Source organism: Lepidochelys kempii, chromosome 3 (assembly GCF_965140265.1).
Source record: "Lepidochelys kempii isolate rLepKem1 chromosome 3, rLepKem1.hap2, whole genome shotgun sequence".
In the NCBI taxonomy this organism is placed as follows: Eukaryota; Metazoa; Chordata; order Testudines; family Cheloniidae; genus Lepidochelys; species Lepidochelys kempii.
The window spans coordinates 185,004,217-185,029,655 of NC_133258.1; the positions used below are offsets into that span (position 1 = coordinate 185,004,217).

The 25,439-nt window shown below is 43.1% G+C and overlaps 1 protein-coding gene across 12 annotated transcripts in view; it reads left to right on the forward strand.

The window, feature by feature from the left end:
* The window catches only part of EML6 (EMAP like 6), a 317,349-nt gene that overhangs the window by 133,333 nt on the left and 158,577 nt on the right, over nucleotides 1-25,439 (forward strand). For 11 of the 12 annotated variants that reach the window (XM_073339271.1, XM_073339273.1, XM_073339275.1 and 8 more), the window contains 5 exons: nucleotides 2,975-3,142; nucleotides 5,858-5,964; nucleotides 13,311-13,429; nucleotides 14,268-14,454; nucleotides 17,657-17,762. In XM_073339271.1, coding sequence (XP_073195372.1) covers nucleotides 2,975-3,142; nucleotides 5,858-5,964; nucleotides 13,311-13,429; nucleotides 14,268-14,454; nucleotides 17,657-17,762 — 687 coding nt within the window. The remainder of the gene's footprint in view (nucleotides 1-2,974; nucleotides 3,143-5,857; nucleotides 5,965-13,310; nucleotides 13,430-14,267; nucleotides 14,455-17,656; nucleotides 17,763-25,439) is intronic. The other variant, XM_073339274.1, reaches the window with a different exon arrangement.

Consider the following 25,439-nt stretch of genomic DNA (forward strand, 5'->3'; position numbering starts at 1 on the left):
AGAAGCTCCTGGGCTCCCCCACGACCTATGCTATGGGGACTACCTCAACTCATGTTGGATTTTTCTCACTGGCCTTACTGGGGATGTGGGACCCACACATGCAGTATTCAGAAGTGGTACAGTCCTGTCAAGAATCACAGCATCCTTTCTCCTCCAAGAGAGCAACCTGGCCTGCTCCATGAGCCTGTGGAGGAAGAAGAGCCAGATTCAGCAGTTCGGCTGGTTTTGCCAAGAATATCATCTTCGTCTCCTAAAACGGCAGTTGCCCCGGTCTCACCGTCTCTGCTGGATGATCACAGCAGATCCTGGAGCTGTTAAGGAGGGTTGCTGATATACTCCAGATTCCTCTGAAGGAAGTCCAAGAGACATCCCACAAACTCCTGGACATTTTACAAAATGCAGTGCGTCCAAGGTGGTCATATCCTCTAGTGGCCAAAGTAGTGACATACTCCAACAACATGTGCAGCTATTCCTAAGAGGGCAGAAAAGAGGTACTTTGTTCCAAGTGAGGGAGCAGAATTTTTATTCATGCATCTTGCCCTGAATTTCCTGGTTGTTCAGGCTGCTCCAGAAAGGAGTAGGCAACAAGACACCCCTTCAGATAAGGAGGCTAAATGCTTGGACCTCCTAGGGAAAAAAGTGTTTACAGCTTCCAGTCTGCATTTCCAAATAGCCAGTTATCAGGCACTACGTGTGAAGTATGATTTCATCAACTACTGCAAGTTTTCGGAATTCAGACAAGTTCCTTCAGGAAGACAAAGTGCAATTCCAAGCCCTCCAACCTGCTGCCTGTTAATTTCATTTTGTGACCCCTAGTTCTTGAAGATAAACATCAATGACCTAGAGTTCACAGTTAATGTATCTGATGTGGTTTTCATAAATAAACTAGAAAGAATATGATCAGTCCTATTCCAGAGAGAAAAATCAACTTCTTCTGTCCTGGTGAAAGCAAAATTTCCTATCTCTGTGTGCACTGATCATTAAGGGAAAGATGAACAATAAGACTTGCATGGCAGAATTGTGGAACTAGAACCAGAAACATCCTCACTCATCAGGTTAGCAGGCTGGTGACTGACCTCTTTGTATCGGAAAACAGCAGTACAGTGACCTGTAGCCTCTTCAGGAAAGATCAAGATGTGATGTGGTGAATGACTTCTCACAAAGCTGGGCAATGTTTCTTCCATATGCCTTCCCGCCTTTTCCACTGCTTTCCAGGACTATACAAGAGAGTTACTTTTTATGCCTTTCTGACTGAAGAAGTCTGGACTCCTAGGCATGATTAACTTAGTATTGGACCTTTGGTTGTCTCTGTCTCACAGAGGAGGTTTGCTATTGCAAAAGTCAGTCATCCCATATTGTAAAACCCAATCCTTATCCTGGTCCAGACAGGTTCAAAATGGATACTTGTGTGAAGTGATTTTCAAAAGAAGTCAATGAATAGAACTTATTCTACTGGCTAGTGCAAAGTCCATATTTTAACTACTATGTTAAGTATAGCCTTGACTTCCCCCAGGAGGTGTTAATGTGGCCTTAATAGGCAAAGAGGTTAAGCCTTTTTGGTATAATGTCCTCAGCATGTTCAAGAAAAGGAAGTTTTGTACAAATCCCAACATTAAATGCTTCCTTAGGGCACCAACCTTTATTCTAGTCCCACAAGCTCATAAATAAATACATCGGAACCTAAATTCCCTCTAAGCTGTGTGGCCGGGTGGCCACCCAGCAGGCTATCAAATGCCGGCACTTCAGGTGTCCCTCTCCACACTGCTGTGCTGCTCCTGCCCTCTGCCTTGGAGCCCCTGGCCAGCTGCTACCGGGAGGGGGAGGTGGGCACTGATGTCAGGGTGTCCCCCTTCCCCTGTCCCTGTACCCCATCTCCACAGAGCTGGGGGCGACATGACAGGGCTCAGGACAGGGCTCAGGATGGAGGGAGCTTGCTGGCAGCTGTTGCTGTGTCTGGACAAGCAGGCTTCAGACTGCTGAGTGCCAATCTACTTAAAAGGGCAGCGTACTTAAAGGGGCAGTGTGTGTGTGTCTCTCTGTCACGCATTTGCACTGATGGCATGCAAAATCCAACCTCAGAAGATTATTTTATCTCAGGAAATACTGAACATACTGAGCTACTGTTCTCATTTTTGTTAGACAGCTCATCAGTAGTTTGGTGGTGAAAGGGACTCTCTTCATCCTAGTTTTAAGAATAATTTCTACTCCATTTTCTGGTCAGAATTATACAGAGGGGACTGGGGAATGTTTTATAATTCCATCACTACTTTGTTTTGGTAAAGGACTTCTATTGTTGTTATACTCTGTCTGAAGTTTCATCCAGATTAGGAAGAGATCAAGATTTGATGGAGGTCACCTGACCTTGACCAGCTATATTGAGCTAAAAGTTGTTGACCTTGTGTGTACAGTAGAGTAAAGGCTGGGGTTAGGTAAAATTTGTTAGCTAATCCCAATTTCCTTTCTTAATCTAGACAGACCCTTAGAAGATATGTAAATGGTATCCCCTAAAACCAACTCCAGCACTGCCATGTTGCTGCCTACTTGCTCGTATTTCTTTTTTGCAGTCTAATCATTTCACCATTTCAATTCTGTCATACAGTTGCCTTGAGGGACCAAGCAAGAGTCTCAATAGCACAGCTGAACCTTGTGCTTTTTTATAATTGTACCACACTATGCTGTTACTTTGCTGATGATTTGGCTTTTTATTGTATTTTATTTCAGCATAAAATTTAAAAAAATAACCTCCTATCTTTGGGCCATATAATGAAACTGTTAGGATGGTGGAAGTTTGATTTGAAATGTTGGAAATTTGCAAGAGCATGCAAGCCATGAGACAGATTTTTAATGTATGGTCCCATTAAAAAGAAAACAATTTATATGTACTGTCCTATCACCTTTTTAAAAAATTAACTATATAATTTGTTCATTCAGTGGCTATTTTCACTTTTAACAATTTTATTTTTATATATTTTAGGAGCTAAATTTAGAAAATATGCAGGCCACTCAGCACATGTAACTAATGTACGTTGGTCACATGATTTTCAGTGGGTGTTAAGTACAGGAGGTGCTGATCACTCTGTTTTTCAGTGGAGATTTATTCCAGAAAGTGTAACAAATGAAATTCTTGAAACAGCATCCCAAGGTAAAAATTACCATTTTCTGAAAATTTGCTTATGATGTTTATTTTGTTGTTTTTGTTTCATAAAAATCAAAGAAATATGTAGCACTGATGCAGAAGGTTGTGTTGGATGAAGAGAAAAATATTATTTTTCATATTAGTCTTTGGAATACCACACATCCAGCTTGCACAGGGCCTTTTGCTTTCCTGTAGATTCATGAGAGTTAATAGACTAGTGTATGTCCCAGGCAAAATCCACTCAAATAATCCTGTAGCAGGATTCAGGGAATTTATCTGGGAAGATACCAGAGATATTTTCAACTCACATCAAATATAAGAAGCTTGTAAGAGGGAGAGATGTATGAGATCAGAGTCAGTTTTCAAAATTGAACACCTGAATTGTGTACACAAATCCTAATTGTGCATGAAAAAGGCAATTAGCTGTGTAAATGCCATTTTGTGTGTCTATGTGTAAATATGCATATGAACATGTGAGATTTGTGTGTACAATTTAATGGTCATATTTGAAAATTGCACTTGTAATGTGCATTGTGCCTGTAATATTGAACAGAAGCATATAAATTACATAACGTCAACTGCTAAATATTGGATTTCCCTGCAGGAAATCTTTCACATGGTCTCAGGCCCTGCAGAAATTAACTGATTTTTTCCATGTGATATAACACATTATTTCAAGCAAGTAGAGGGATCACACATCATGCAATATTTCAGGATAACCATAAAATTTCTGCATGTCATCACTATAAAAGGTAAAAAGGTAGTTACAGATAATGTATAATCCCAGTTGAGTGAATTCCATTAATTATTATTAGGGCTGTCAAGCGATTACAAAAATTAATCATGAGTAATTGTGCGATTAAAAAAAAGAATCGCAATTAATCTCATTGTTAAACAATAATAGAAGACCATTTATTTAAATATTTTTGGAAGTTTTCTACATTTTCAAATATATTGATTTCAATTACAACAAAGAATGCAAAGTGTAGAGTGCTCACTTTATATTTATTTTTTATTACAAGTATTTACCCTGTAAAAAAACAAAAGAAAGTATTTTTCAATTCACCTAATACAAGTACTATAGTGCAATCTCTTTATCATGAAAGTTGAACTTAAAAATGTAGAATTATGTACAAAAAAACCTGCATTCAAAAATTAAACCATGTAAAATTTTAGAGCCTGCAAGTCCACTCAGCCCTGCTTCTTGTTAAGCCAATTGCTCAGACAAACAAGTTTATTTACATTTGCAGGAGATAATGCTGCCCGCTTCTTGTTTACAATGTCACCTGAAAGTGAGAACAGGCGTTCTCATGGCACAGTTGTAGCTGTCATTGCAAGATATTTACATGCCAGATGTGCTAAAAATTCATATGTCCTTTCATACTTCAACCACCATTCCAGGGGACATGTGATCATGCTCATGATGGGCTCGATAACAATCCAAAGCAGTGTGGACTGATGCATGTTCATTTTCATTATCTTAGTCAGATGCCACCAGCAGAAGGTTGATTTTCTTTTTTGGTGGTTTGGGTTCTGTAGGTTCCGCATTTCAGTTTTGCTCTTTTAAGACTTCTGAAAGCATGCTCGACGCCTCGTCCCTCTCAGATTTTGGAAGGCACTTCAGATTCTTAAACCTTGGGTCGAGTGCTGTAGCTATCTTTAGAAATCTCACATTGGCACCTTCTTTGCATTTTGTGAAATCTGCAGAGAAAGTGTTCTTAAAATGAACAACATATGCTGGGTCATCATCCGACCCTGCTATAACATGTAATATATGGCAGAATGCGCGTAAAACAGAGCTGGGTACATGAAGTTCTCCCCCAAGGAGTTCAGTCACAAATTTAATTAACGCGTTATTTTTTAACGAGCGTCATCAGCTTGGAAGCATGTCCTCTGGCATGGTGGCCGAAGCATGAAGGGGCATACGAATGTTTAGCATATCTGGCACGTAAATACCTTGCAATGCTGGCTACAAAAGTGCCATGCAAATGCCTGTTCTCACTTTCTGGTGACATTCTAAATAAGAAGTGGGCAGTATTATCTCCTGTAATTGTAAACATACTTTTTTGTCTTAGCAATTGGCTGAACAAGAAGTAGGAATGAGTGGACTTGTAGGGTCTGAAGGTTTACATTATTTTGTTTTTTGAGTGCAGTTATGTAGCAAAAAAATTCTACATTTGTAAGTTGGACTTTCACGAGCAAGAAATTGCACTACAGTACTTGTATTTGGTGAACTGAAAAATACTGTTTCTTTTGTTTATCATTTTTACAGTGCAAATATTTGTAATAAAAAATAATATAGACTTTGATTTCAATTAAAAGACAGAATATAATATATATAAAAATGTAGAAAAACATCCAAAATATTTAAATATTTCAATTGGTATCCTATTGTTTAACAGTGCGATTAAAACTGTGATTAATCGTGATTAATTTTTTTTTAGTTAATCGTGTGAGTTAACTGTGATTAGTTGACAACCCTAATCATTATTCAGGGTTTTACAATAGAGACCTTGGCATTGAAGTGGGAGAATTATCTGTCTTTACCTTTGCGATACAAAACCAGAAATGTTCACCAAGTCCATAGAATGTTTGCAAACACTTTAAAGCTTCTGAAGGTTTTGCGTTAATTCCTGGTAGTCTAAAAAATTGTGAAAATGTGACATAATATTCTGTTCTGACTAGATAATAACTATTACATGTGGATTGATTTTTATGCAGAGGGAGGTATTGAGTCATACAGTGAAGAGTCAGATTCTGATTTATCTGATGTGCCAGAGCTAGATTCAGATATTGAGCAGGAAGCTCAAATCAACTATGATCGCCAAGTGAGTAAAAATGAATATACAGATGTAAACTCAGCTGCCTAATAATCCACTGTAACTTTTCAGTAAAGCCAGTTAAAATAAAGTTGCAACAAATTCATCTGTCTACTTTGAGAAAAAATATTTTGACAATATTTATGCAACCAATATACAAAATAAAAGCAGTGTGTACTTTAGCTACAGATGAGTATTTGAAAAGCATTTAAGAAAAAGTGCCTATATATACAAAAGCCTTATACTAGTATGATAGATATGTCCTTTTATTATCATGCCCATCAGCTTCAATGAAGTTTCACTCAGCCTGTATTATAATATATCACACATAAAAAGTACTTTAAAAGAACACTATTAAAGTTTCAAAATCAAGAACTCGGAAGTATGGAAATGACAGAATTAAGGATGCTGTGCAGCCTTAATTCTTTCTCCTTGTGTGTATGCATTATGATAGATTTTAATTATATGTTCACATACTATTTTTTCCACAGAACCAATGCCTCATTTAGTTTACAGAATGGTGCTGCTCTTGGGATGAATTAGGGTGGTATAATAAAGGAGGCTGTTGTCTGTAGGACCTTGCCTCATTTGCTGCAGAAATTGGAAGGTGTGTGTTGAATGAGGTAGGGGATTAGCAGGAAGAAAAAGAAAGCTCTGATGGTCAAGGCAGTTAAATGCTACTGTCTTGGAAAATTGGATTTTATCCCTGACTTTGCCACAGAATTCTGTGTGATGCTGAGCAAGTCATTTAAATCAGGCTTTTTAGAAGTAGTCATTAATTGTGTGTTCCTCATTTTCTGGGAGTTCGACTTGATACCCTGGGGTCTGATTTGCAGAAGTACTGAGAACTCACAGCTGCAACTGAAGTCAATGATGAACTCCGCTTTGAACATAAAAAATGCTAACTAATAATGGTAGTTATTCTGAAAAATCACATCCTCCCTGTCTCACGTTGGTCATCCAAATTAGTGGATACTTTGAACTTACTCTCTGTGCCGCAGCTCCCTACAGTAAAATGGAATAATGCCACCTCCTCATCTCACAGAGGTGTTGTGAACATAAATTAATGAATGTTTGTGAAGCATTCAGATACTATTGAGACAAGCACCATAGAAAGGGACATGAGGAAATTAATAATTCTTTGTTCAGAGTGTAGGTAAATGAGGCCTAGGTTCACACACTGAACGAAACAAAATATTGGATAGCTGCTTATTAAGTGAGCAATGTCCATCCTGTGCCCTAACTGAGGAAGGGGTCCTGTGGAAAAATAGTGTATCATCATGTAATTAAAGACTGTATCATAATGGCACAAGGGGGCCAAATTAAGCTTCCACATGTTGGGGAAGCACTGACTCTGAAAAAGATTTGGGGTCAGTGGTGGCTACGCAGCTGAACATGACCTCCCAATGTGATGCTGTGGCCAAAAAAGCTAATCCTGGAATGCATAAACAGGGAAATCTCAAGTAGGAGTAGGGAGGTTATTTTACTTCAGTATTTGGACTGGTGTGACTGCTGCAGGAATACTGAGTCCAGTTCTGGTGCCCACAATTCAAGAAGGATGTTGATAAATTGGAGAGGGTTCAGAGAAGAGCCACAAGTATGATTAAAGGATTAGAAAACATGCCTTATAAGTGATAGACACAAAGAGCTCAATCTATTTAATTTAACAAAGACAGTAAGGGGTGATTTGATCATCATCTATAAGTATCTACACAGGGAACAAATATTTAATAATGGGCTGTTCAGTCTAGCAGAGAAAGGTATGACACAATCCAATGGCTGGAAGTTAAAGCTAGACAAATTTAGACTGGAAATAAAATGTAAATTTTTGACAGAGTAATTAATCATTGGAACAATTTACCAATAGTCATGGTGGTGTGTTCATCACTGATAATTTTTGAATCAGGATTGGACATTTTTCTAACAAATATATTATTGGAATTATTGTGGGCAAGGTCAATGGTCCGTGTAATACTGGAGGTCAGACTAGATGATCACAATGGTCCCGCCTTGAAATCTATGAATCTATGAACATCAGGAGTAAAATCAGGAAGACCAAATCACAACTGGAGTAGCAGCTAGCAAGAGATGTTAAGAGTAACAAGAAGGGTTTCTTCAGGTATGATAGCAACAAGAAGAAAGTCAAGGAAAGTGTGGGCCCCTTACTGAATGAGGGAGGCAACCTAGTGACCGAGGATGTGGAAAAAGCTAATGTACTCAATGCTTTTTTTGCCTCTGTCTTCACGAACAAGGTCAGCTCCCAGACTACTGCACTGGGCAGCACAGCATAGGGAGGAGGTGACCAGCCCTCTGTGGAGAAAGAAGTGGTTTGGGACTATCTAGAAAAGCTGGACGAGCACAAGTCCATGGGGCCGGATGCGCTGCATCCGAGAGTGCTAAAGGAGTTGGCGGATGTGATTGCAGAGCCATTGGCCATTATCTTTGAAAACTCATGGCGATCGGGGGAAGTCCCAGATGACTGGAAAAAGGCTAATGTAGTGCCCATCTTTAAAAAAGGGAAGAAGGAGGATCCTGGGAACTACAGGCCAGTCAGCCTCACCTCAGTCCCTGGAAAAATCATGGAGCAAGTCCTCAAGGAATCAATTCTGAAGCACTTAGAGGAGAGGAAAGTGATCAGTAACAGTCAGCATGGATTCACCAAGGGCAAGTCATGCCTGACTAATCTAATTGCCTTCTATGATGAGATAACTGGCTCTGTGGATGAGGGGAAGGTGGTGGACGTGTTGTTCCTTGACTTTAGCAAAGCTTTTGACACGGTCTCCCACAGTATTCTTGCCAGCAAGTTAAAGAAGTATGGGCTGGATGAATGGATTATAAGGTGGATAGAAAGTTGGCGAGATTGTCGGGCTCAGTGGGTAGTGATCAATGGCTCCATGTCTAGTTAGTGGCTGGTATCAAGTGGAGTGCCCCAAGGGTCGGTCCTGGGGCTGGTTTTGTTCAATATCTTCATAAATGATCTGGAGGATGGTGTGGATTGCACCCTCAGCAAGTTTGCAGATGACACTAAACTGAGAGGAGAGGTAGATACGCTGGAGGGTAGGGATAGGATACAGAGGGCCCTAGACAAATTAGAGGATTGGACCAAAAGAAATCTGTTGAGGTTCAACAAGGACAAGTGCAGAGTCCTGCACTTAGGATGGAAGAATCCCATGCACCGCTACAGACTAGGGACCAAATGGCTTGGCAGCAGTTCTGCAGAAAAGGACCTAGGGGTTACAGTGGACGAGAAGCTGGATATGAGTCAACAGTGTGCCCTTGTTGCCAAGAAGGCCAATGGCATTTTGGGCTGTATAAGTAGGGGCATTGCCAGCAGATTGAGGGATGTGATTGTTCCTCTCTATTTGACATTGGTGAGGCCTCATCTGGAGTACTGTGTCCAGTTTTGGGTCCCACACTACAAGAAGGATGTGGAAAAATTGGAAAGAGTCCAGCGGAGGGCAACAAAAATGATTAGGGGACCGGAATTCATGACTTACGAGGAGAGGCTGAGGGAACCGGGATTGTTTAGCCTGCAGAAGAGAAGAATGAGGGGGGATTTGATAGCTGCTTTCAACTACCTGAAAGGGGGTTCCAAAGAGGATGGCTCTAGACTGTTCTCAGTGGTAGCTGATGACAGAACAAGGAGTAACGGTCTCAAGTTGCAGGGGGGAGGTTTAGGTTGGATATTAGGAAAAACTTTTTCACCCGGAGGGTGGTGAAACACTGGAATGGGTTACCTAGGGAGGTGGTGGAATCTCCTTCCTTAGATATTTTTAAGGTCAGGTTTGACAAAGCCCTGTCTGGGATGATTTAGTTGGGGATTGGTCCTGCTTTGAGCAGGGGGTTGTACTAGATGACCTCCTGAGGTCCCTTCCAAGCCTGATATTCTATGATTCTATGATCAATTCTGGCAATTCCTAACTTCTGGGAGCTTGAGTTTACAGCCTTAATAATGGTCTTTTAATTTAGTTTCTTGTGTGTAATTGTCTATGTTTTTAAAAAGCAAACTGAAGGAACAGAAATTTGATCATGTGGCATCATATTGACACACATGGGTCATCAGCAGGATTAGAACCTTAAGATCCACTGCACTGACCTCTGAGCTAGTGGAGTAACTGATAGCAACAGTAGGTTACTGTCCTCTATGTCAATTAGCACTAGAGGGTGTTTAAACACACATCTTGCCTGTGGGTTTCACAGGTGTTTGCTAACAGCAGACGAATGGTGAGACTCAGTAATCTTGGGTTCTATTCAAGGCTTTAGAGGGGCGTGTGCTCTAGTGGGCACAAACTCTTCTGCCCATTCCTCTCCAGCTTAACCCGTTCTGTCCTATCCCTTCTCTTAAGACTTCTCATCTCAGTTCCATTCTTTTTGCCTACCCAGTCTCCTCTTCCGGGCTTAGTCTCCTAACCCCCCCATACTCCCAGTGTCCTTGCCAAACCCAGTTCCCCACTCCTGGCTCCTTGTCCACTCTGTCTGTCCCATTCCTCCCTGCCCACCCCCAACACTGGCTCCCTGTCTCCCTCCCTGGGATCCTTATTCAAATTTAGTCCTCCCTTCTTACTCCTCACCCTGCTGCTTGCCCCAGTCTCCTCACTCTGTGGCAACTTGTCCCAATCTTTTTGCCTGTCGAGTCCTAGTTCCTCCCCCACACCCTCCTGCTCCTTGTCAGATCTTCTCTCCTGCCCCCGTTCACCCCCGACTGATTTCTAGTCCCAGTCACAGATCCTTGTCCAATCTCAGTGTCGTCCCCTGCCGCCAGCGGCTCCCAGTACTCCACATGTCTCACTAGCTTCCAGGCTCCTTGCTCAACCAGTTCCAGCCTCCTCTCCCTCCCTGTTCCCAGTTTTAGTTACCATGCCCTGCCAGTCCCAGAGTCCTTGTCCAACCAATCTTAATTCCCCCCACACATACCACCAACTCCCAGTAACACTTTCTCTCCCTTCCCCCTTCATCCCCAGTCTCACCAGACTTCTTTCCCCAATGTACTCGTTTCTTCCCTTCCCTGGTCCATCTTTTGTCCCCTCTGCATTTGAATCAGATGGCTTCCTCCTTCACACTGTCTGAGTTCCAGCATGGGATTGGGGAGGGTGTCATTGACAGTGCAGGAGAGACAGGCTCCGTACTCTCACTTCCAGTATCCAGCCCCATTCTGACTCACAGCAGCTGGGATCAGCCATTACAGTGAAAGTCCAGCTTCATACTTGTAGTCCTGTGTTGGAGCCACTGTGAGGGGATGAAGCATGCTAGATGTGAGGACAGAAAATTTGGATATTTTAGAACTGAGAGATGTGAGAAGCTCGAGCATGTTCAATGTGGACAGAAAATTTGGATATTTTAGCTGCTAAAGTTGAAAAAGTCTCTAGTGAGGATGTGTGAACAGTGATTTTTCAAAGGCTTGTAGCTTGGCGAAATATTGGCAGATTTTCAGATGGATGGTAAAGGACACATCCCTGAAACAAATGCCAGATTTCAAGTCCTTGCTCCAAATCATAGATGATAAAGATATTCAAAAAAAAGGTAGCCAGAATTACTTTATTATAAGTAAGAGTGCATTTTTCATTAGCCTCATTAGTGGAAACAACTGAACAGTTTTGGCTGAAATTAGAGATAGACTAGAATTTTCAAAAGTGCCTAGTCCCATTTTCAGACGTGACTTATCTTCTTACTTTTCACTTTTGAAGATGGAACTTAGGCTCCTAAATTACTTTGGCACTTTTGAAAATGTTACCTATAATATTTTATGTTTCATTGTTAGTGTAATGGTGTGGCTTGCCCCATGCACTGGAGAGCCTGGGGCTAAAAAAAAACTGATTACAAAATGAGCCCCACCTGAGGGGAATCAGACAATTTCCCATATCAAGCAGAAAGTGGCTGCAGTAAAGCAGACTGAGCTGGGCTTAAGTGGTGATAAAGCTTGGCTGGGGAAAGAGATGGAGGAAGAGCCAGAGCAAGAAGGAAAGCTTTCTAGGCAGGGAGGAGACAGAGAGACCCAGAGGAGAACTGAAAAGATTGGATAGGAAGCAGCCCAGACAGAACTGCAGCACAGGTAAAGGAACAGACCTATTTATTCAGTACGTGGCCTTAAGTCAAAACCCAGAGGGTGGAACTGGGTTCACCTACAAAGGGGGCATACAAATCCTTCGCAAGGATTATTGAGCCTAGGATGGGGGGCCTACAGACTATGCCCTGAAGATAGGCAGATGATTAGCCCCAGAGAGGGTGGAAGAATTTTGTTTATGTTAAAGACGTTTGGGGACTCTTTGTTTGGACAGTTGTGACTCTGAAAGGGGTGGACTTAAGATGGTGACCCAGCTAAAGGGCCAAGTTACTGGAAGAGAAGCCACCACAGTGCCCGAGCAACTGTTGGCAGGGTGGTGCTAGAGTAGCAAGAGAATTGCTATGCCACGTCTGGCTAGGAGGGAGGCCCTAGTAGTGAGTGGACTTATTTACAGGTGGCATCCTTTAAAAGTTTTTGAAGATGGTGTTTGAAACCAGATGAAAACAGTGTGTGAACAGTACAGTGTATGCTAGTGACAGGCAAAATGTCTAGAGTTTGTGTTTGTATACTCATCCAAAATTTCAGATGCTTATCTGAACCTCTGTGTGATAACATTTCCAGATCAGACATTCTTATGATGTTTTCAGCACCCCTGGGGTCAGGGGTGCTAAAAATTAGGTCATAATTTCAAATGTGTGGAAATAGCTTTTGTTGCAAGAGATTTTGGTACTCCACTGCCATCTAAAACCAAGAAATGAAGAGATGTACAAAAAAAAGAAATAATTTAAAGCTATATTTCAGCCTCGTGGTGAATTTAATTGATGTCACAACCTCTAAGTGGCGTCAAACAGCTCTAGGAGTTCCACAATGTTTCAACATCTCTAACTGATTTACATGTATAATATTTTGTATCTCTGGTATATATATTAAGACTGTAATTCCATCTCGGGATTCTGGTGACATTTGCAAATCACTTAAGTAATGTGCTTATTGTATATGTCACCAGAACTTATTGATGGAATTATTTCATTATTATGTACAGGTTTAAGTATATGTATTAAGTTGAAAAAAGAAATTTAGAGTATCAGTATTAAAAATCCTGTTCACAAAGTAGTATGTGATACATGAAACTTCTTGAATAGCAATGACCTTTCCCTGACCTTCCATTAATACCACTAGTGGGGATCCTCCTCCTCTCTTTAGGGCAGGGATCATGACTTCTTCTGTCTTGTGCATTGTTGAGCACACTGACATACAACTAATATTTTTCATTATTATTATTTAAGGAACTGGTCAGTGTGTATTTCAATTCAATTCACTTGAGATGTATAATTAAGTGTAACTTATTCTTCAGGTTTACAAAGAAGATCTACCTCAGCTGCAACAACAAAGTAAAGAGAAAAACCATTCAGTGCCCTTCCTTAAAAGAGAGAGAGCTCCTGAGGACAGCTTAAAACTGCAGTTTGTACATGGGTATTGTAACTACTAAGTAAAGGTTCTTGGACTTCTCTTTTGTAAGCCAAAATTTCCATTGAATAGCACAGTGCTTAAATAGACACTCTTAAACACACCTTAATTAACTTGAGGTAAAGTATTTGATGTAACATTTTCCACTGCTTACCCACAGGTAAATTACTGGTATTGTGGTAAAAATGGGAATATCACCTATACATTTCTCTTCTTTTCAGTTGTGATTGTTAGAGAGGAGGATAGAAAGAGGTACCAATGTACCTAAGTAATAACCAAGCATTATCTTTTTTTTTAAGATCACCTTTTCAACTCAGAGTTGACTTTCCTTGGTATTTCCTGGAGCAGTCATTAGGTCCATTGGCTATGGTTGTTGTAATTAGTAGAAATGTGTGATACATTTGCAGCACAAAAGCATGCAAAGCTTTCCTGGGTGTAATTTTGTATGAACTTCAGCTAATTTTATGATTTCTCATCCAGATCATAGGAACTCTGTGTTTTCTCATGATTTTGATGCAAATCAGGTGAACACTGACAGTTCTGGATGAGTTTTTGGTTCAGTTAATCCCCAAAATCAAAGTGAAATTTGAGTCGTAATTGTTTGAATGCAGAAAAAAAGGTATACTTAACTAGTGCAAAGAAAACCATGGAGTTTTACGCAGCTCTAGTCGTTAACAATTATGAATGTAATATAAGACATTTAAATGGTTGTAGTCAGCCTGTATATTATGATATTTTGGGTCTAGCTCAGGTAAGTCATTTGCGTAGTTAGATTGTTTTCCCCCAAAGTACATGGATATTTTTGGTGGCATATTAAACTTCCCTTGCTTTATATTTATTTCAGTTACAGAGGCTACGACTGTCGAAATAATTTGTTCTACACGCAAACTGGAGAAGTAGTTTACCACATAGCTGCTGTTGCCATTGTATACAGTAGGCAACAACACACCCAAAGACTATATCTTGGTCATGATGATGACATCCTCAGCTTAACCATCCATCCAATGAAAGACTATGTTGCTACTGGACAGGTATGTATCTAGGAGTGTTGGTCATAACAAAACAACTTAAGGAATTCTCTATCACAAACTATATTTGAGAAATGCAAAACAGTTTGTGTACCTTTGTCATAAAGAAAGGTATTTTTCTGCTTTGAAAATCACAGATTAAATGTTTTGCTACCCATGTCATTGCCTAACTGCTAGGGAAAGCAGTAGTGGAAACCATGACTGTGACACTGTTACAGTATTCCTAAAAAACAGAAATTAGAGTCTCCTATTGTGGCATTTGGAAAGTTGCTTATTCACTCTGAACCTTTGCTCCTCATCTGTAAAATGTAGAAAATAATACATATTTCCCTACCTCCCAAGAGTCTTCTAATGTTTACTTAGGTTTTTATTATTTTATTATATTTGTATAACAGTAGCACCTAAAGGTCCCAAGTAGGCAAGGATCTCATTGTGTTAGGCACCATACTGACAAAGTAAAAGACTGTCCTGATGCAAAAAGCTTTAATTCTTAATTCTAAGATATGACAGGATGGTGAGACATATAGGCCAGGGAGCAGCCGCGTAGCCAGGTGGAGGGAACAGGGGGAGGGTGGATGAGCTAATGATAGTAACAGAATATTTGTGTAAAGATTAGCAATGTTCACAATCTTTAGGTATAATAAGATGAACAACAACAGTAACATTAGATTCCTGATTGATAGGGCTGCAGATTTGTCATAGCATTTTTTAAACAAAAATCAGGGAGCAGTTATGGCAGATACAGTAAAAGTCATAGGTTACCAAATTTACCTTGACTTCTCCCTGACTTTTGATTTAAAAAATTATTGTACTCCTTGCCCTGCTGAGGAGGTATGGACCATCCACAGCAGCACCTTTAACCTCAGGATTGCAACCCTAATCCTGACTTGGTGTGGAAGGGAGGGCTGCCCAAGGAGAGGGAGGATGCTCTGAAAAGTGAGAGCCTGCACACGCTCATCCTGCAGCAGCAGGTCCTGTGGGCCTGTGCCTGGCACCCTGCTCTGGGCATTGTGACTTGGCATGTTTGCTCTGGTTTGCCCAGCACTCCCCCCTGCCACATTATGACAGAGGTTGGGTGGGCCAATCCTGAGTGGCACTGCAACCTGGTGTACGAGGTCATAATGCCCAAAGCAGGGAGCTGGGCCCAGCCCTGTGGGATCAGAGCTGCTGCTGCTGAGAGTGAGTGACTGACAGAAAAAGTCACGGGCAAATGGGAAAATCACACTAAAGGTGCCTTTTTTTTCCACCCACTAAGACAAACCTGTAGTCTACTGTTTCCCTATCCATTCTCATCAGGCAGGGATTTGTACTCATCATGGCAGGGGTGAGTGTTGAGGGATTTGAAGAAAGATGAAATCGAACTATATGGATTATAAAAGTGAGTTTTACTTATTCATAAGGAGTGGTAATGGGGGAAAGCTCAAAGGTGTCTAGGGAGAAGCTGACTGGTGGGCAGTAAAGACTGGGAATGTTGGAGAAGGAAAAGCAGGCATCATCATCATCATGATATAAATTACTAGATCAACTATGTAGCGTGGGACCAAGTCCTGAAAAGGCTTATAGATAGAGACAAGAAACATATGTTGGATGTGTAGATAAGTGAAAGCATTGGAGAAACTCAAAGAGAAGACTGATGTGCTCAGAACCAGGAAGATAATCCTAGAAGCAGCATTTTGAATAGACTTGAGGGGAACAAAGGTGCAGCAGTTAAGGCCAGGGAGGAGGAAGTTGCAGCAGTTAAGATGCAAGATAAGGGCCTAGATGAGAATTTGATCGTGTAGAGAGAGAAAAGATCAAATTTTAGAAACATTCTTTACCACAAAGTGGAGAGATTTAGACGCAGCCTAGATGTGTGGATTTCAAAGGAGGGTTGAATTAAAGATGATGCCCAGAGGGGAAAGGAGGGAGAGGAGAGGCTTTGGGACAAAATATAAGACCTCTGATTTGGGAATGTTGCATTTAAATTGAATGGCTGGACATCCACAAAGAGATGTCAGAAGGACAGGCTGAGATTTAAGTTTGTGCAGATGAAGGCAAGTCTGAAGTGGATATGAAGTCAAAGTTTTGTTTATGGATAAGATCATCCAGAGACAGAATGCAGAGGAAGAAGAGTGTAAAGGCTGGAGCTCTCTTGAACCTCCAACATTAGTTACAGGCATATGAGGAGGACCTACCAAACAAAACGCTGAAGAAATTATTAAAGAGGTAGGAAGAGAACTAGGAATAGTCACAAAAGCTGAGGGAAGGTGAAATTTTAAAAGACCATGGCCAGCAGCATCAAAGTAGCCAGTAGGTCAAGGAGGACAAGGATGTATCCATGTTATTTGGATGCAAAGTGCTCAATAGACCCTTTGTTAAGTGTGGCTTCTGTGGAGTGTAAAGCTGGAAGTCAGATTGGAGAGGATCTAGGCTGGAATGGGAGGGAAGGAACTTCAGACAGTGGTTCTAGAAGGTGCATTGAAAGAATTTGGAAATGAACAAGAGAAGAGAGATTGGGTGATAATTTTAAAGGAAGCTACAGTGAGGTGGTTTTTGTTTGATTTTAAGATGGGGGAGACCAAAGCATGCTCATACAGGGAGGGGAAGGAAGAAATAGAGTAGGGGGTGAGGGAGGTCAGGAGACTGGAAGAAACTGGAGGAGGAGGAAAGCAGGAGAGTATGCAGTGAAAAAGGAGAGATGAGAAGAAGGTTATGCCAGATGGTTTTCAACATTTCCTTTGAAGGCTGTGCAGAGATGGGGGGAAGGGACAGAAAAGGGAGGTAAAAAAAAAGACAGCTGGGGTTGTGGGTGTGGGATTGAGTGAAGGTGGAGAAGTAGACCTGTGTGGCTAAAAGGATGGCAAAACTGAAAGAAGTGAATTAGTGGAAGAAGTCTGTATGGTTGTGGGATATCTACCATAAGAGAAGGTGAGGAAGAGGGCACTGAGAATGAAAGAGAAGTTCTCGGTGTTGATGGATAGGAAATCACAGGAGGATGGGGTTTCTGGGCAATGCTGAGGGGCAGGTGGGTGATAGTAAGGGAGATGTGGTAGTGACCAGGGAAATGGAAGTCAGAGATGGAGAAATTGGAGAGAGCAGTTCTTCATGAAGATAAGATCTAATGAGTGCAAAGGTTAATGCTTCTAAAGTATTTTGAAGATGCAAAAGTGCTAAATACTGTTATAGTAATTTAGGAACAGCTATTAAGATTAGCATTCTAATTTAGGTTGGAAGAGATGCTGCTATTCATGTGTGGGACACACAGACACTAAAATGTTTATCGTTGCTGAAAGGCCAGCACCAAAGAGGAGTATGTGCACTGGATTTTTCAGGTAAGCAACAACCCACACACATCAGAATGAATTATTAAAATTAGTTTAGTCTAAAAATGAAATTTATCTTTTAGATAAAAGGACATTTTTATAATTAAGATCAATTTCACATGGGCTGTTTGATAAGAGTGGGATTGTGTATGGGAATCAAGTACATGGCCTTTTTTTTTTTTTTTTCCCTAAAAATGGATTATTATTTAAGTGCTGCTCCCTGTGCGTATTCCAATTGCGGGTGCGCATGTGCGCCATTCACCAGAGCCAGAACTGTTCATAGTAGTTTCCATTGACTCACATGTGCGTCGTACATTGACCACATGACTCATCCGAGGCTTTAAGAGGCTGTGTGGGTTGACTCCACTCCAGAGTCAGAATCCTCTGTTCCTCTGTGGTCTTAGTGAGCTAAGAGTACTGCATTTGCCTTTGTACCTAGTTCTTTCTAGTTAGATAGTTGTCCATTCATTCATAGTAGTTAGTTAGGGGAAATTCAAGGGAGAACCTATCTGGGACTTCTCCTCCTCCCCAGACCCAACAAGCGAGTTTCAAGAACTGTGCCTCGTGCCCTTACCCCTTTTTGGTGGGTGACGAACACACTCGTGGCCTGTACTGCCTGGGTGAAGCCCACATAGTTTCTCGCTGCTCCATCTGCTGCTCATTTCCATTGCGGACCCGAGCTGCTCATGAACTTCGCCTCCATAATTTTCTAATGGAGGAGGCAATGTGCCCACATGTGCAACCAGACCCAGCTCTGATGGAACCACCAGAGCGGCGCCCATCACCGATGGTGAGCGACTCACCGGGTCCCTCATGTGCGGCACCGGCCAGGTTTGTATAATATTTGGTGGTGCCCAGAATGGGTCCAAGTCCTGCCCCCCCCCACACATACACCTGCCTAAGGCTCTGGGAGGGAGTTTGGGTGCAGGAGAGGGTTTGGGGTGCCAGCTCTGGGAGGAAGTTTGGGTACAGGAGGGGTGCAGGCTCTGGGACAGAGTTTGGATGCTGGATGCAGGCTCTGGGCTGGGGCAGGGAGTTGACATGGCCCTTTCCCCGGCCTTCTCCTACAGCCTGGAACCATGACACCAGTCCTATCCTCTGGGATATGATCCTGCAGTCGACCTGTGGTTCCTTTACCAATGCATGGCGATCCCTACTCCTGGCCTTACTGGCCCTCATGGGACCCCTACCACCATTTCAGTATGCATCGCTCGCATGGTCTGTCTCCTGTTTCAGGAGGAACCCCTGGGTGCTCCCACTCCATCAGCACTGCTGGCCTCAGTGGCACCATCGGAACCAGCAGTCCCTATAGGCACTTTGTCGTCACTGGACGATGCCCTTATTCCACCTTCCCTCTCACCACCAGATGACCATGCACAATTGATGGCTTCTGCACTCAGTCTCCCAGTAGAGGATGTTCAAGACTCCCAGGACCAATTCCTGGACATCCTTCAACCTTCCAGACTGTCTCGTACCGCCTTACCAATACATGGTGCCATCTTACAGTCAGCCCAAGCTTTATGGCATATGCCAGCATCCTGCACCCCCACACCAAAAGTGAGTGGAATGCCGATACTTTATCCCCTCTAAGGGCGCTGATTTCCTTTTTACCCACCCACCACCTAACTCTCTGGTTGTCCACACTGCCACCGAATGCACCCGTCAGCAACACTTCAAGTCTGCTCTTCCAGACTACACTGCTATAAAACTGAACTTGCGAGGCATCATCCACCAGGGCTTTCATTATCGAATTCCATTCCTTCCCTCCTTGCCACCTGCCTGGTGGCCAACCTTCCAAAGATGGTCTCCACGAAGATGCCACTGCCCTCCTCTGAAAGGGTGCCATAGAACCTGTCCCATAATGCTACCATGGCCATAGCTTCTATTCCCCCTCTTTCCTCATTCCGAAAAAAGGAGGTGGTCTTTGCTCCATCCTGGACCTCTACTCCCTGAATAAGTTTATTCACAAGTTTCATTTCAGGATGGTCACCCTCACTCTCATTATCCCCTCCCTTCCCCATGGAGGTTGGTTCATGGCTCTTGATATGAAAGATGCATACTTTCACATAGACACCCACCCCACTCATCGCTAATTCCTCCATTTCACAGTGGGCAGTGCCCATTATCAATTCTGTGTCCTCCGCTTCAGAATCGCTGACACCCCCGTGTCTTCACAAAGGTCTTCGCAGTCGTGGCAGCCCACATGTGCTGACTGGGCCATTCCCTTTTCTCTTACCTGGACAACTGGTTTCTTGCGGCGCCCTCTTGCTCCCATCTCCTCGCCACTATACGGACTTGCCGTACCCTCCTCAGCAGCTTCGGTATCTGCATCAACGAGGACAAGTCGATTCTCGACTCTACCCACACACTCACTTTCATAGGGGCACGACTGAACTCTGTCTCGGCCCACGCTTTTCCTCCATAGGACCACTTTGCCACCCTTACTTCCCTTATTACGACACTCCAGCACCATCCACAGACACACATCTGTCAGTGCCTCCCTCCTGAGCCATATGGTGGCCTACACTGCTGTTATACTGTATGCCCACCTTCATATACGTTGCCTTAATCTCTGGCTCCGTACTGTCTATGATCCACAATTGGACTGACTAAACAAACCACTCATCCTCCCTCCTCCTGTTTTGACTTCTCTTGTTTGGTGGTGCAACCCATCCACAGTTCTAGTGGGCTTCCTGTTTACATCTCCGATGTCCAGCACCACTCTCACCACGGACGTTTTGCTGGTAGGCTGGGGCACCTATCTAAATGACTGCACAGCACAAGGCCTTTGGTCAGAGATGCAGAGATGCACATCAATGTCCTGGAGCTATAGGTGGTCCATCTTGCCTGTCAATCCTTTCTGTCCTTCCTCCACTCCCACAATGTCCAAGTACTGTCAAACAAGATGACGGATGTCAGATACATCAAAAAACAGGACGGTGCAGGGTCCCCTTCTCTCTGTCCGGAAGCTGTCCATATTTGATGCCTCCGACACAAGATCATCCTACATGCAGTGCACCTCCCGGGCACCAGCAACTCTCTGGCAGATAGACTCGTCCACTCCTTCCATGCCAACTACGAGTGGGAACTCTGCAAACCCCCTCTCCAATCTGTCTTTTGTCGGTGGGGCATGTCACTTTGGGACTTCTTCGCAACGTCCACAAACTTCCCCTCTTCTGCTCCTGAGGGGGCCTGGACCCGGGCTCACAGGGTGATGCCCTTCTCATTCCCTGGACTTCAGATCTCCTCTATGCCTTCCAACCCATTCCACTTCTCCCCCAGGTTCTATGCTAAGTGTGCAGGGACTGCACAATGGTTATCCTCATGGCTTCCTCCTGGCCTTGCCAATACTGGTACACCAATCTTCTCCAACTCTTCATCACCCCCCATTCCTCTTCCCACCCTCCTAGATCTCCTGATGCAGGATGCCACCATCACATCTCTCCAGACTCCATTTCCATTCTTGTCCTCCTAGACGACTATCTTCATCTCCACTAATCAGGCCTCACTCACTCCTCCATTCATGTTCATCTAGCAGCGCTCAGTGCCTTCCTTCCTCCTGGGGATGGCTTCTCCGTCTTTACTCACCCAACAACCTCCCAATTCCTCTGGGGCCTCCTCGATGCCTTTCACCTCTTGCAGAAGCCTGCACTGTCTTATCTCAATGTGGTCCTCTCTGTTTTCAGCAAGCCACCTTTCAAACCCTTTGCTACCTGCTCCCTCACTTACCTCTCCAAGAAAGTAATCTTCTTGGTAGCCATCACCTCTGCACACCATGTCAGTGAACTGGCGGCCATGATGGCAGACCCACCATTCACGGTCTTCCACAAGGACAAAGTCTCCTTATGTCTGCACCCCAAGTTTGTACCCAAGGTGGCTTCCTCTTTCCACTTCAACCAAAGTATATACGTTCCGGTCGTCTACCTCAAACACCATACCTCACCCATGGAGTATGCGTTCCACTCCCTTGATGTCTTCAGAGCACTAGCCTTTTATCTCTACTCCACTTGTGCTTTCTGTGCATCCCCCCGTCTCTTTGTTGCCATCGCAGAGCGCTGCCACACCTCCACCCTCTCCTCACAATGACTCTCCAAGTGGATCTCCCACTGCATCGAGACCTGCTATGAGCTCTCTGGCACTCCTCTTCCACTGGGAGTCACAGCCCATTCCACAAGGGCATATGCTGCCACATCAGCCTTCCTGGCAGGAGATACGTTGAGCTGCCACTTGATCCTCCATCCACACCTTCTCCACTCATTATGCCATTGCTCCCTCCACAACTGCGGATGCAGCAGTCGGTCACGCTGTCTTACAGACTTGTTCTTTTCGAGAGCTCTCACGCCAGCCTCATGCTGACCACTGTTCGCTACTCTCCTGCATTTGGAATCCACATAGGGACCAGCACTCGAAGAAGAGAAGGTTACTTACTGTAACTGAAAGTTCTTTGAGATGTGTGATCCCTATCTGGATTCCAATCCCTCCCTCTTTCTCCTCTGCTCCAGGCTCCATTCGTTATGGGTACGAGGGAACTAGAGTGGTGTCGACCTACACAGCCTCTTAAAGCCTCAGGCATGCCATGCGGTCAATGCACAACACACGTGCGGGTCAACGGATACTGCTTTGAACAGTTCCTGCTCTGGTGCATGGTATATATGCGCACCCGCATTTGGAATCTAGATAGGGACCACGCATCTCAAAGAACCTCCGGTTACAGTAAGTAACCTTCTCATCTCTCTGGTCTCTAGTCAGCCAAAATATCAGTGGCCTCCTGGAATGCACTTGCCATAGCAAGCCAGCCTATTCAAGGAGAAGATAGACGAGATGTATGTAGTCCCAATGAAATCATGTACTTCTGTGAGTTTTCTACATATAATAAGAGTACAGCTATTAGATTCAATTTATTGGATGTTTACAGGATGGTGTAATTATTTTAAAGTAGACAAAAGAGTCACCTGGAGCATGTAAGCAAGATGGAAGTGTAATTTGCATGCTGTAATTTGCATGCAATTCTTAAATTGTGGTTAGAGATGCCCAAATACAGGAGTGTGTCTGAGGCAGAGGACAGTACAAAGCATCGTTGTCTGTTGCTGTTCTAATCTCCTTCTGAGATGGGCTTGTATTGTCTGGGTTGCCTCACTTTTTGAGAGGCAAGATTCAAGAGTGGGAGAAAGACTGTCTCAGTATTGCAAACCCCCACATGTTCAAAAATCATGAGTCAGGCCCCCCAAAATCATCAGATAGGATTAAAATCATAACATTTTAAAAGAAAACTACTGACTACTGGTTTACCTTTAAGGTGCTCTTGGGTCACATTTTCAAACTTTTCTCTGCAACCATGAGGGCTAGAAATTTCATTCTTTTTTTTTTTTAAATGAAAGCTCAGATCCTCAAGTATTTGCATAACTTTGGGAGCTAGGGCTTTAAGAAAACCGTCAAATATTGTGAGCTTAGTGATAAAATTGCAAGAGTTAGCTACACTGGTGTCCATAAACAGGAAGGTGACAGGAGTGGGAGAAAAGGTCCATTAAGGAGTATTGGACTAGGAGGAAGAGATGGTAGCTTGATAATAAAAGATTGTCCAAGGGCCCTGAAATTTTAGTGGATCCAGTTTTCCTTTTAGCCTTTGTTCTCAACAATATCTTGTCAATGCATGATGCAGAGCTACTAGCAGTTTGATATTCAGACATAGGCTTAATTGCTCCTTGTGAACTTTTGTGATTATCTGATTTAAACATCTCTGAACTTCAAAAAAGTTTGGATCTGAATCTAAATTTTGCGGCTGCTCTGTTTCTAAAATAGGTACTTGTTTGAGTGATGGTCCCTATGCTTATTCCACTGGAGGTGCACATGTGCTCCACATGCCTGAAACTGGAAGATTTTTTTCACTAGCAGTGTCCATTAATCCATGCCTGCCCTCTTCTCCTCATGTTCTGAACCAAGGACATAAGGGGCAGTGCAGATCAACCATCTCTTCAGTTCCATTCTATCACCCATGGTCTGAGACTGAACTTATGCAGAGCCACCAAGGAACAGAAGCCCTGTCCGCTCTTAAGCAACAGGGGCCATATATGCTATCCTGGAGGATCTTACTATCTGTGCAGGCCTGGAATTGCCAATTCTATCTAATCCAGTCCTAACCAGGGAGGTCCCCATACCATCTGTTCAACACTCACAGGTACCAATGACTAGCTGAGGTATAATAAGACCGCCAGTACAGAGGGCACCACCCATCAATACAAAGACCTCACACTCCTCCCAACAAATCTGGAATCAACAGGAGAGCATCACCAGTCTTTTCAAAGTGGGCAGTCAGCCCCAACAGATGATCCAAGAACTCATGAGCATCTTCCCACTCTCACAGGAAGGACTATCAGAATCAGTGTTACCCTCCCTTCCTCGTTACCCCCATGATCCCTGGCACTGCACTTATTTGGGTCCCTGGGATCTGTAATTGAGACAGCCTGATACAGGTAATCCCGCAGGGGTGAGTGGTTCAGCTGATCAGGTTGCTGATTTTCCTCAGAGTGTTTCTGAGTGGATTGAGGTTCTTCAGGGTCCGTTCTCATGCAAGGATGCTCAGACAGGAAGTAGACTCCCTGCTTCCTCCAGGAGCCATAGAAACAGTACAAGGGAAAAGGATTATACTCAAGATACTTCCTCATCCCCAAGAAGAAAGGAGACTGAAGGCCCATAGTAGATTTGAAACAGCTGGATGTCTTCATCCACAGCCTGAAGTTCAGAGTGATCACCCTGACCTTTATAGTTCCCTCATGGACTTATAGAGGTCAGGGTGATCATTCTGTTTACAGCTCTTGATGTAAAGATATCACATTCTGGGGTGCAATTCAGATTAGTGAGAGGTTATGTCACTGCTTGTCCTGTAATCCTGAGTGCCTTAAATGCTCTGCTTCTGTAGCCTCATGTCTGGATATTCCCAGTCAACATGCACTGAGTGTCTGTGTGTTGAGTAGCCCTGGTTCAGCAACTCTGACTCCAGCAGCCTGCTTTTTTCACCACAGTCACACTCTGGTCTCCACCAGCTTTGGTTACTACTATCCAAGTGATCCCAACACACACCTACCCCTGAATTTCCCCCAAACCATGTACCATGAAATGTCCAGCCCCTCCTGGAACATTCAGAGGAGTGATAAGTTCTGTTGCTCCTTTAAAAAGACAAAAGCGCAGCACCTTCTTGCTTTAACTGCAGTTAATATGACTTCAAGTGAAACACAGTCCTGGGTTGATTCAGAATAGAAGTAAAAGGTTATTTAATGAAAGAGAGGTTTTCAGTGAGTTGAAGTATAAGGGATAAAATCAGAAATGGTTACAGGTAAATAAAAGTGAAAAATGCTTTCTAGTAACCAAAATTTAACCAAACTACAGCCTTGGTTCAAGATGAGTTTCTTACCACACGTCCTTCCAGCAAGATTGCTGTCCGCCCCATTGGTCAGGATTTCCCACAAAATACAAAGTGCTTGGTTCCTTTGTAAGTCGTGGGTGAAGTATAACTTGGAGTTCTTTGCCCCTCTCTTTTATAGAAAGGTATCCTTCTCAAAGTTCAGTGCCCCTGCTGTGAGGAATGGGCCATGAAGTCAAATGAAGAAGGTTCCATGCTGGTTTCTTCCCCGCTGGTGCTTTCTACAATGCAAATTTATCTGTCCATGCAGTCTCTGATATGCCAGTGAA